Source organism: Nerophis ophidion, linkage group LG01 (assembly GCF_033978795.1).
Source record: "Nerophis ophidion isolate RoL-2023_Sa linkage group LG01, RoL_Noph_v1.0, whole genome shotgun sequence".
Lineage (NCBI taxonomy): Eukaryota > Metazoa > Chordata > Actinopteri > Syngnathiformes > Syngnathidae > Nerophis > Nerophis ophidion.
Window position 1 is genome coordinate 35,767,668 of NC_084611.1, and position 13,120 is coordinate 35,780,787.

General features: G+C 38.3%; 2 protein-coding genes across 4 annotated transcripts in view; both read right to left on the reverse strand.

The window, feature by feature from the left end:
* The window catches only part of golm1 (golgi membrane protein 1), a 33,385-nt gene extending 25,796 nt beyond the window's left edge, over window positions 1-7,589 (reverse strand). Inside the window, exons 1-4 of one of the 3 annotated variants that reach the window (XM_061901751.1) lie at window positions 7,353-7,585; window positions 5,458-5,597; window positions 3,539-3,718; window positions 3,411-3,465 (exon numbers count right to left, since the gene is read on the reverse strand). In XM_061901751.1, coding sequence (XP_061757735.1) covers window positions 3,411-3,465; window positions 3,539-3,718; window positions 5,458-5,586 — 364 coding nt within the window. In that variant the 5' untranslated portion in view covers window positions 5,587-5,597; window positions 7,353-7,585. Of the gene's footprint in view, window positions 1-3,410; window positions 3,466-3,538; window positions 3,719-5,457; window positions 5,601-7,352 lie in introns of all 3 variants that reach the window. The other 2 variants (XM_061901743.1, XM_061901760.1) reach the window with 2 other exon arrangements.
* Window positions 7,590-10,520: 2,931 nt separating this feature from the next.
* The window catches only part of lmbrd2a (LMBR1 domain containing 2a), a 32,572-nt gene continuing 29,972 nt past the window's right edge, over window positions 10,521-13,120 (reverse strand). The window contains exons 16-18 of the mRNA XM_061901771.1: window positions 11,121-11,220; window positions 10,902-10,981; window positions 10,521-10,829 (exon numbers count right to left, since the gene is read on the reverse strand). Of these exons, the coding sequence (XP_061757755.1) occupies window positions 10,917-10,981; window positions 11,121-11,220 (165 nt within the window). The 3' untranslated portion in view covers window positions 10,521-10,829; window positions 10,902-10,916. The remainder of the gene's footprint in view (window positions 10,830-10,901; window positions 10,982-11,120; window positions 11,221-13,120) is intronic.

Below are 13,120 nucleotides of genomic sequence, written 5' to 3' on the forward strand. Positions count from 1 at the left end.
GGAGAGGAGCCACGAGGCGGGAAAGGAAGGCAGGAATCCAGCCAGGTGAAAAAGCTTACTGGGACGTCGAAAAACCAACGTCGAAGTTGATCATATCAGTGGGAAAGGGGCAAAGATCCAACAGTGTTTGGCGGTCATACTCAAGCAGTGAGCTGACAGAGACAAAAATAGACGCAAACAACACAAAAACGAACAGAGCTGACAGCGAGAGACGGCAGGGCAAAGCACATACTGCCGCCATCTTCTGGAAACTCGGAAGTGACGTTAATCAAATAGTGAAAGGTAAGTGTTGTTGTTGTTTTTTTTGTAACCAGCAAGCACAGTACAGTTAGTAGTAGAACTGTGTTTTTATTACTGTGTATTTGATAGGTGCTGTCTGAAATTCAACTACTTATTTTATTTATATATATAATAAAATAAATATATATATCTAGAATTCACTGAAAGGTAAGTATTTCATACATATATATATATATATATATATATATATTAAATATACTCTCCTCTTAACGACGCCCCCCGCCCCAACCACGCCCCGAACCGCGCTTCGGCCCCACCCCCGACCACGCCCCCAACCTCCCGAAATCGGAGGTCTCAAGGTTGGCAAGTATGTGTTGGATCCACTATGGACTGGACTCTCACTATTATGTTAGAGCCACTATGGACCGGACTCTCACTATTATGTTCGATCCACTATGGACCGGACTCTCACTATTATGTTCGATCCACTATGGACTGGACTCTCACTATTATGTTAGATCCACTATGGACCGGACTCTCACTATTATGTTAGATCCACTATGGGCTGGACTTTCACTCTATTATACTGGATCCACTATGGACTTGACTCTCACAATATTATGCTAGATCCACTCGAGGTCAATTGCACCAATCCAAGGTTTCTCATTGTCCCATTGAGTTGAGTTTTCCTTGCCCTGATGTGGGATTTGAACCGAGGATGTCGTTGTGGCTTGTGCAGCCCTTTGAGACACTTGTGATTTAGGGCTATATAAATAAACATTGATTGATTGATTGATTGATTGATTGAACGTGATGTCATTTGTAATGAAAGGCTAAATAAACGACCAAATGTTTAGAATTATTATTATTATTAAATTCAAATTATTTGTATAGTTGTTTTTTATTGCCGGCAAATCATTTATTGTACACCCCCGCTTGACTTTATCATATAGTTGATCGTTTGTAGTCTGAAAGATATATTTAAGAAAAATAAAGCGTTTAGGTATCGATTACAATCAAGTGAAAGAGTCCTTCAATATGCAATTACATCTCCGCATTCAGTGGATTTATACTCAAGCGCAGATGCAGGGAGTGCATGGATTCCAATGGGGATCACATTTCGCCTGTGTTGGCACTTGACGGAAAAGTGTCTCCGGTCTATTTAACACGATGGTTAGCTGTTAATCCTGCAAGTAGGTTACAAGAATACAGGCAAAACGGCGTGTTGTGCAAGCGTCCACACCGGTCATCGTTGGATTACAGCAGTGCGGTCTTCGACGCACGCCGAGGACTCAGAAGCCTGGGAAATGTTAGTTAATACAGGCCTGTGAAAAGGTCAACATGATCATGTAACTGCGCGTCTACAAAAGTGCCTCCGGCGTGTGCAGTAGCCACTTGACACGGTATAAAGACGAGCCACTGTTGCTTTTGTTTGCCACCGCAGGCTGTGAAAGTGATTGATTTGATGTGCAGCGGAACCTGTTTTGTAATATTAAAATCGCCAACGATCACAATCGATTGTGAAGCTCTATAACTATAAGGATTAGGTGCATACATTTGTTGAATCACTGCAAGGGGATATTAAAAATGAATGCATTCAATTTTGACTAATAAAACACAAAATCTACAGTCCTAGACCTCGAGGTCTTTAGATTTGATTCACTATGCACTTTTAAAAGTAAACAAAACCTGTTGTTTAAAAAGATAAATACAAACACACTGCAAAAACTGAAATCTAAGTAAGATTAAATATCTAAAGTAAGGGTGATATTTGCTTATTTTCTGTCTGATAAGATCATTCTTCTCACTAAGCAGATTTGATGTTAGAGTGTTTTACCTGTTTTACGTGTTTTGGTCCTAAATGATCTCAGTAAGATATTACAGCTTGTTGCTGAGTTGTTATGAACTATATTGAGTAAAACATGCTTGAAACTAGAATATCAAGTGTGGCAAAGCTGTGTCATCAACACTCACAAGTATAAAACTACTTTTTTAAAGTAATCATTTCTTATTTCAAGCATGAAAATAAAAAATCATGACTTTGACACAATTTTGACTCTTAATTAAAACAGATGACAACCAAATGGACTTTGCTGTTTTCTTTTCAATGAAACATGTTGAAAATAGAAACTGGAAATTGTGATGTATCATGTTGTATGCTTGCATGTTCGAAATAAACTCAAACTCAACTCAACTCAATAAAAAATACGTACTCATATAGTAGGACAGTTCATATAAAAACATTTAACATGTGACATTTCTAACCATTTTGAACAGAAATAGTTCATGCACATTCAGATAAATTCTTCAAAATTACAATTAGAAATATTTTGGCCTGAGGCCGGGCTGTATATATGCGCACTAATCGACATCCATTGCTTTCGGTCCCCTAGAGGGGGGGGGGTTGCCCACATCTGAGGTCCTCTCCAAGGTTTCTCATAGTCAGCATTGTCACTGGCGTCCCACTGGATGTGAATTCTCCCTGCCCACTGGGTGTGAGTTTTCCTTGCCCTTTTGTGGGTTCTTCCGAGGATGTCGTAGTCGTAATGGTTTGTACAGTCCTTTGAGACATTTGTGATTTAGGGCTATATAAATAAACATTGATTGATTGATTGATTGATTGATTGATTGAAGGAGCACGTACTTGGTGCGATGATGTCATGTTGTCGATGGAAAAATGCATTTTTAGACCATATGATTTGCCTGAGCGGCTAGGATACCCCGAGAGTAACAAGCGGTTGACTTGTTGCCTTTCCATTAAGAACAATAAAAAAATTGTTAGTGTAAGTTTGCTGGTTTCAAGAAATGTAATGCTGAGCGCGTTATGTCAAGATAATGGCACTAGCATTTACTTCATTTAAGAATATTTTTAAAAATATTGAGCAAAAAAAAAAATTTCTACCAAGAAAAATGCACTTGTTATTCGTGAAAATATACTTATTTTAAGGTATTTTGGGGTTCATCGAGGTTAACTAATTTGACTTGTTTTGGAAAGTCTTGAAAAGCCGAATGTTCTATTGGCAGATAACTTTGCTTAGTTGAAGTAAAATACCCCTAATTTTTTATTATTTTTTTCCTTGTTTTTGAACACTCACTTTTTGCAGTACACTGAAGAACTATTATTTAGTGCAGTTGTGAACTCAATAAATGGAAAAAAAGTGTTACGGTACCTTGAAGTTCTTGTATGGTTTTTGTGCTGGATGATATGTTTTGCTGCAGTATTCCCTAGAAAACGGACACAGATATTAACAATAAAATATACAATAGTTATGAGTAAAACTTGTTACTGAGATTGTACCATATTCTGGCTGCAGGTGTTCTGCACTCCTTCCAGCTGCTTCTTATAGAGACTTTCGATATGACTGATCTGATCTTTTTGCCGCTGGATCTCCTCCTGGTACTCGTTTTTCTTCAACTCGGCCGCACCGCGCTCCGCAGCCCCACGACGCACTTGGCCCTCTAGCTCGTACAGCTTTGTCTGTCACATAAATATTTGCATTAGAGATAAGCCATTTTTTAACGAATATTATTTAAGGGAAACTTTTATCTTTACAAATGTTGAATCTATTTTTCTTTTTAATTATGTTAAAAAAATAAATACACACATATATATATATATATATATATATATATATATATATATATATATATATATATAGATATAGATATATATATACATATATATCCATCCATCCATTTTTTACCGCTTATTCCCTTTTGGGGTCGCTGGCGCCTATCTCAGCTGCAATCTTATACATACATACATACATACATACATACATACATACATACATACATATATATATATATATATATATATATAATGTATATGGACAGTATTGGTTTATTTCAAAGATGTGTACAGTAACAGTGTGGTACGCCACATTTTTACAGTTTCACAAAGGAATCTGAACCGAGGATGTCGTTGTGGCTTCTGCAGCCATTTGAGACACTTGTGATTTAGGGCTAAATGAATAAAACATTGATTGATTGAGTAGAAAGAAGCAGAGCTTATTAAATACTACTTCTTTTTGTTTCATAGCAACTGCTAACACGTGTTCACTTACTGTGCTCAATCATTAACAAACAAACAATTACAACTATTACACGTATCGACCAAAGTCTGCTGGTACCCAAACCAAATCCTAACAAATTTCGATACCTTTGTTTAAACGTGACGTCACATCTTGAACCAGGAAAAAAGCAGTCAAGAACTCAAGAGCGGACTCACTTTTTCTGCAGGCGACCTACTTTTTAAATGACCAAGTCAAGTTGATCTACCTCATCTATAGTTATATTTTTGATTTATTTGTGTAACAGACGTTTTTTGTTAACATGTGTTTAATTAAAATACAAGCGCGTTTAATGCATATAGATTAATTTCTTTCATGATGACAAGAAAATAAGTTGGTGTGTTACCTGATTCTGATGACTTGCATTGATTGGAACCAGACAAGTAGTGCTGACAACTTTCAGGAGTAGAAAAAAAAAGTCCTACCTTCTGTCCAATACCATACTTAAGGGGTTGGTTTTGGCATCTTTTTGGTCCAGCTTCCATATTAGTTTTTATACTTTACAAAAAAAAACATTGACATAAAACTCCTTAACTTGCTTGTTTGTTTGCGGAAGCTTTTGGAGAGTTTTATTGTGTTAGCGCAGGCAGGATGAAGCAAGGCTTTTATTGTGAAGACAGGAACTGTGCAATCCGTCTTTAGAGTTTTGACAGCAGATACGACTGCAGGAGTCTGTTGAAATAAAAAGTGTTTCTCGCCTTCCTGTCGGTCATTTTTTCTTATTAACGATCCGGCAGCAACCAGAGTCATCTCACAAAAAGCTTGGGGTGCCGTGAATGTCAATCAAGTGACGAAAGTGATGTCTTGGTGAAGATAGATGATTGCTAATTTTTAGGGTTTTTTTCAATACCTGGCTGGAGATCGACTGACACATCCTACGCCATCAACCGGTAGTTTGCGATCAACGTAATGGGCACCCCTGGTCTAAGTAATGTTACAGTGTTCCATGCCAAAAAATCCAGAACAACGTGCCTAAAAGTACAATAAGGTTCCACTTTTACTAATGCGCTTGCTTGATGCTAGAATAGATTGGATATGCCAGAGACATGTTATGGTTAAGCTTTAGTGATTTGACATGGCCTACAACACCTACACATTTGGTTATGAAAACTGCAACTAAGATCCCACCTTGGAAGGAACCTACCTGTAGTTCCAAGATGCGGGAGCTGGACACCCAGTAGTTGAAGCCCAGAACGATGATGCAGGCGATGAGGGCGCCTATCACTAAAGGTGGCGATCTTCCTCCACGCCGCCCGTTGACCAGGCCACCCATTCTTGTATACTCTTCTGAATAATACACCACAGATAGGGTTAGTATTAAAAACAAAACGCTCTTGTGTTAGATCAGTTGTCTCAGAAATACGGCCCGCGGGCCGGAAACGTTATTTTGCGGCCACCATCTTAATATGAAAGTTTAATGTTACTGCGGCCCGCAAGTTTGACAGCGTTGTGTTATTTGGGTCCAAAATGGCTCTTTCAACGTTCTGGGTTGCCTACTCTTGCGTTAGTGGAAAAGTGGCAAATGAGTGAAAGCGACAGACGTTGCCATGGAGACAAGGGTTTTCTCACTTGCCTGGCTGCAGTCACAACGCGACACCTGTCCGTCAGTGATAACAGTCCCCGATAACCTGGAACAATTCAAACTGTTTTTTTTTGTTTTTTTTTAATGGTTTGATTTGCATTGCCTCACACGATGAACACTACATATATTTATATATGACGCCGGATGACACTCCAGGAGCCGTCACATTTTTGCGCTTTTTCCCGGCTATTATCCGCCGACCGCCGTGTTGCTGTAGGGAGGAAAATTTGAACGAGACACATTGCGAAAAATAACATTATTCTCCGTGCGTCGGCTAAATACAAATATATTCCACAACCCCAAACATGTCTTTTTCAAAGCCCGCAGTGAAGAGAGGGGTTAGTGATGTGCAAAGACAATTCCAGGTAAAGTGGGAGATGCAATATTTCTTTGTTGAGCACAGGGGCCCCCCGACGTGTCTTATTTGCACAGAGAAAGTTGCGGTGCACAAGGAATACAGTTTGAAACGTCATTATACAACTAGACATGCTGAGGAGTATGCAACGTTTTTTTTTTAAAGAAATATTTCCTTGCAGCCCAGCCTCACGCAGACTCTGCGTCCAGTGGCCCCCAGGGAAATTGAGTTTGAGACCCCTGTGTTAGATGCATTGGATTGTGCAGCATGTGTAAATAATGCTTCTTGAAGAGCTTTTTTTCCAAGAGCAGACATAAATAAGCAGCATAAGCCAACAGCACAACACACAGGTTTAAAATGGTAGCAGAAATGTAAAGAGAAGTACTAACGGCGTGACGCAGTGGAAGAGTGGCCGTGCGCAACCCGAGGGTCCCTGGTTCAATCCCTACCTAGTAGCAACCTCGTCACGTCCGTTGTGTCCTTGAGCAAAACACTTCACCCTTGCTCCTGATGGGTGCTGGTTGGCGCCTTGCATGGCAGCTCCCTCCATCAGTGTGTGAATGTGTGTGTGAATATGTAAATGTGGAAGTAGTGTCAAAGCGCTTTGAGTACCTTGAAGGTAGAAAAGCGCTATACAAGTACAACCCATTTAAGTAACAGTAATTACATCATATTGCTGCAGGCAGGAAAACCAGTTTTGAACATAGTTGATGAGAAACTAAATCAGTGTTCGAAGGAAATCAGTTAAACATGTCTCCAATGGGACTAATCCCTTTAAAAAACATTGTTGTTCAATGTCATTCAAATATAATTACAGATTGTGCACACATACTGATACTCGAGCTATGATGACTATCTAAAACGGCAGTCACATATACAGGCTAAATCACCGAAAAGACCAAATGAATGTTATCCCCTAATCGAACATTTAGCTGCATGCAAGCAAAAATTTGATGAATATGTTTTCTCAAAACACACAAAGGGGGGAAAGGAGGCGAATGCTAGCTTCCTTTCATGCTAACAATGCTAGTAGCAACGTATGCAGTTTCCCCATTCACATTAGCATTAGCTTGCTAAAGCGTTAGCTACTCTGAATTCTTACCCTGTAAAAATGAAGAAAAACAAAAAAGACAGGAGCTGTAATGTGTCGCCGAGATGATCTGGTGATGTTTTTTATTCCAACAATCTCACTTCGCCGCTCCGAATGACAATTGGTAAACGACGCATAACGCAGAATAATAGTTAGGATTTTAACCGACAGTCGACCATGAATGGTCGCATATTTGTTTACTGTCTATATCCGGGGACGTCAGATGATTTTCAACCACTGTGCAGCGGCACACTAGTGTGCCGTGAGATACAGTCTGGTGTGCCGTGGGAGATTATGTAATTTCACATAATTGGGTTAAAACATTTTTTTTGCACACCAGCAAATAATGTGCTGTAGTTGAGTGTCGGTGCTGTCTAGTGCAGTGTTTTTCAACAACTGTGCCGTAGCACAGTGGTTCTCAACCTTTTTTCAGTGACGTACCCCCTGTGAACATTTTTTTAATTCAAGTACCGCCTAATCCGAGCAAAGTATTTTTGGTTGAAAAAAAGAGATGAAGTAAAGTACAGCACTATGTCATCAGTTTCTGATTTATTAGATAGTATAACAGTGCAAAATATTGCTCATTTGTAGTGGTCTTTCTTGAACTATTTGAAAAAAATATATACAAATAACTAAAAACTTGTTGAAAAATAAACAAGTGATTCAATTATAAATACATATTTCTACACATAGAAGTAATCATCAACTTAAAATGCCCTCTTTGGGGATTGTAATAGAGATCCATCTAGATTCATCAACTTCATTCTAAACATTTCTTCACAAAAAAGAAATCTTTAACATCAATATTTATGGAAAATGTCCACAAAAAATCCAGCTGTCAACACTGAATATTGCATTGTTGCATTTCTTTTCACAGTTTATGAACTTACATTCATATTTTGTTGAAGTATTATTCAATAAATATATTTATAAAGGATTTTCGAATTGTTGCTATTTTTAGAATATTTAAAAAAATCTCACGTACCCCTTGGCATACCTTCAAGTACCCCCAGGGGTACGCGTACCCCCATTTGAGAACCACTGTCGTAGCACACTAGTGTACCGGGAGATATTGTCTGGTGTGCCGGGGGAAATGATGCAACTTCCCCTAATTGGTTCAAAAAATATTTTTTTGCAAATCAATAATTATAATCTGGCAATAATGTGTCGTTCCTTTATTGTCTGTGCTGTGTAGAGCTCGGCAGGCTAACCATGTAATACTATTCCATATCAGTAGGTGGCAGCAGGTAGTTAAAGACCTACTGAAACCCACTACTACTGACCACGCAGTCTGATAGTTTATATATCAATGATGAAATCTGAACATTGCAACACATGCCAATACGGCCGGTTTAGTTTACTAAAATGCAATTTTAAATTTCCCGCAGAGTATCCTGTTGAAAACGGCGCGGAATGATGATGCTTATGTTGATGCGTGCTTGTGACGTTGTTGGTTGGAGCGGACATTTCAGCCCAGCACCACTCACAGCTAAAAGTAGTCTGTTTTCATCGCGCAATTACACAGTATTTTGGACATCTGTGTTGCTGAATCTTTTGCAATTTGTTCAATTAATAATGGAGACTATAAAGAACAATGCTGTTGGTGGAAAGTAGTGGATTGCAGCTGCCTTTAGCAACCGAAACACAGGCTGGTGTTTCTTTGTTTGTTGTGATGCCTTAACACATAGCGGTCAAGCGAACATGTTTCTCTACAGCAAGTTTTTGGATGGGAAAATTGTGGTATTAAGTTGGCTCTTACTGGAGACTTGAGTGGATTATGCGACCTCCTCCTGCAGCTGTCAAAAAGGCAGCTGTGATCTTGGCTCCTCCATTGGCTTCTCTGAGAAACACTTGCGTTCACTGCAGCCCTCCGACTTTCAGGTATGACTTTATAATCTCACTAAAACACTATTAACACAATAAGCAGATAAGGGATTTTCCAGAATTATCCTAGTAAATGTGTCTAATAACATCTGAATTGCTTACACTGCCGTCGCCTTTTCTTTTTTTTTGTGCTTCACTCTAACTTTCCCCATCCACAAATCTTTTATCTTCACCCAAATTAATGGGGAAATTGTCGCTTTCTCGGTCCGAATTGTTCTTGCTGCTGGTGGCTATGATTATAAACAATGTGAGGATGTGATGAGCCATACAACCCGTGACGTCACGCGCACATTGTCTGCTACTTCCGGTACAGGCAAGGCTTTTTTATTAGCGACCATAAGTTGCGAACTTTATCGTCGATGTTCTCTACTAAATCTTTTCAGCAAAAATATAGCAATATTGCGAAATGATCAAGTATGACACATAGAATGGACCTGCTATCCCCGTTTAAATAAGAAAATCTCATTTCAGTAGGCCTTTAATTGCTTTGTAAAAGTCGGAATGCGTCAGGTGAGATGACGACGGTTTGTCGTGAACTCAATATGCAAAATGTAAAAAGATATGCAACGCTTAAACCAAAAATGAACACAAGAGAAAGGCCTTGAAGCATAGGGACGGCTATGCAAAGCGAAAGTAAAACTGAACTGGCTGCAAAGTAAACAAACAGAATGCTGGACGAAAGCAAAAACTTGCGGCGTGTGGAGCAGAGACAGTGTCCACAAAGTACATCTGTACATGACTTGGCAATCATCAATTTCCACACAAAAAGTATAGCAACAACCTAAATACTATTGCTTGCTAACACAAAGCAGGTGCGGGGAATAGCACTCAAAGGAAGACTTGAAACAGGAAGGGCCACCAAAATAACAGCGCAAGACAAGAACTAAAGCACGACACACAAGAAAACACCAACAAACTCAAAATAAGGTTAGACGACCTAGTGGAGTTTCATTTTTTAACGTTTTCTGCTGGTGCTGTGCCTCCGGATTTTTTTTTCGAAAAAAATGTGCCTTGCCTTAAAAAAAGGTTGAAAAACACTGCCTTACAGTACAGTAGGAACCCGGATTAACGTAGTCAATTTACGGTGATTGATTAACTATACAAACTCCAATCAACACAGTGATTCTAGTGAATTCATTAAAGGGTTTTATTTAATACATACATGTTATAATTTTTGGAATTACTTGTAAATTTGCACATTCCATCCATCCATTTTCTACCGCTCACTGATCATTTTCTTTTTTACGACGTTTGCTGAATGCATTCTAAACCGAAACGGAAAAATAACAAGATATCTTGTCAAAATTTCATTTATTTTAATAACTTTTTATCACAGAGAAACAACCTCAAGTCCTGACAATAAATAAAAGGACATTTGAAGGATCTAACTCACATTTCACAGGGCAGTTTCACAGATAAAAGAAGTGTATGTCATCATTTGGCCCAGAAAGCAGGTGTGAATACTTGGCAGTACTAATACTCATGGCACTTCTTTGATCAACTTACACGACTTTTGTAAGTGGTGTATTTTAATCTCCATTTTTTCCTTTCGTATAAAAACATCATCAAAGATTGTTGTTCGCGACGATTAGTCTCCTGGTTAATCTACAAATAAAAAACAGAGAAAGATATGAATTTACACCCAGTAATTCGTCCGAATTTAAAATTGCAGCATACTTTGTTACTGTAATTTTAGTTTTGCAGTAGACTCCTGTGTTGCTCCTCGGGCTCAGTCTCTCTCCAAGTGAACGATACAACTGAGAAGACAGAAGATGTTTGCAACAGACTGTAATGTTCCTTGACAGGTGCAATATTTCATATTTCACCCATTGTTTATCTACAAAGAAAGTGTTAAAACTATGAAAAAATAGAGATAAAATTGCAAAAATTCCCTACTGCTTTTCTTGGCTTCCTCCATCGTGTCTTCCTGGAGGTCCTTTATTTCAGGGTAATTAGCTCTGCTTCCCCCTGTGGCCCCATAGTGCTCTCTGGTCAACTGACCATGCAACACAAAACAATGACAAAAATTCTGTTTTTGTTGCTTCCGAAAAATGTCGAACTGTTCAATTTCAGTTATGAGTTAGGTGGAACAATAACGGACACACATTAAAACACTTATTTTACTCTATTAATTTTAAGCCATTTTTAGTTCTCCATTTATGTAAAAATAAATATAATACATTATTAATTAGATACAGTATAGGCCAAAAGTTTGGACACACCTTCTCATTTCAATGCGTTTTCTTTATTTTTATGACTATTTCCCTTTTAGATTGTCACTGAAAGCATCAAAACTATGACACCTGTGAAGTGAAAACCCTTTCAGATGACTGCCTCTTGAAGCTCCTTGAGAGAATGCAAAGAGTGTACAAAACAGTAATCAGAGCAAAGGGTGGCTATATTGAAGAAACTAGAATATAAAACATGTTTTCAGTTATTTCACCTTTTTTTGTTAGGTACATAACTCCACATGTGTTCATTCATAATTTTGATGCCTTCAGTTACAATTTACAATGTAAATAGTCAAGAAAATAAAGAAAACACATTGAATGAGAAGTTGTGTCCAAACCTTTGGCCTGTACTGTATATGATGAGATATTACACACATTTGGATGTCACTTGTCACCCAGAGCTAAGATGTAATTTTTGTTATGGTAGTTTGGCATATACAGGCGACAATTCATATCAAAAGGATTTGTTGTTATGCACGCACTTCATAAATCATTAATTCTGTACAAAAGTAAAAATATTGTTATGCGCATGCGGCGGATGAATACGCAGTCACTAGTCATGCGTTACTACTCCACTGAAGGTGGGCAATAACACATTGTTCCAATATCATTTTGTTCCTATTTCTTCTTCTGTTCCCATTATGTCTCCTAAACATGCGTCAAAAGAAAAATGAAACTGAAAAGTGAAGTGAAGTGAAACTAGACATTGTAAAATGCAAAAGCCAATAGGAGGGCTGAAGATGGTATCTTTCAACATATGACATTATACTCCTCTTACTGTGCAAGCAAACCACAGAGAAAAAATTAAAGAGTTTTAAATGTATATTTAATTTCATTCTTGATTTTTATTATGGTAAGTGGGTTGAACTTGTATAGCGCTTTTCTACCCCTTTTTAAGGTGTCCAAAGCGCTTTGACAGTATTTTCCACATTCGCCCATTCACACACACATTCACACACTACTGTATTTTAACATTTCTTTCATGTGTTTTGTGTACAGTGTGAGGAACTTCGATGTTAATTTTGCAATGACAGTACATTGTCGACAATAGAATGGCACATGTACAGTGGGGCAAAAAAGTATTTAGTCAGCCACCGATTGCGCAAATTCTTCCACTTAAAATGATGACAGAGGTCTGTAATTTTCATCATAGGTACACTTCAACTGTGAAAGACAGGATTTTAAAAAAAAATCTAGGAATTCACATTGTAGGAATTTTAAAGAATTTATTTGTAAATTATGGCGGAAAATAAGTATTTGGTCAACCATTCAAAGCTCTCACTGATGAAAGGAGGTTTTGGCTCAAAATCTCACGATACATGGCCCCATTCATTCTTTCCTTAACACGGATCAATCGTCCTGTCCCCTTAGCAGGAAAACAGCCCCAAAGCATTATGTTTCCACCCCAATGCTTCACAGTAGGTATGGTGTTCTTGGGATGCAACTCAGTATTCTTCTTCCTCCAAACACGACGAGTTGAGTTTATACCAAAAAGTTCTATTTTGGTTTCATCTGACCACATGACCCAATCCTCTGCTGTATCATCCATGTCTCCATTTTATACCAAAATGGATTCATTTTTCCCTTAACACGGATCAATTGTCCTGTCCCCTTAGCAGAAAAACAGCCCCAAAGCATGATGTTTCCATCGCCATGCTTCACAGT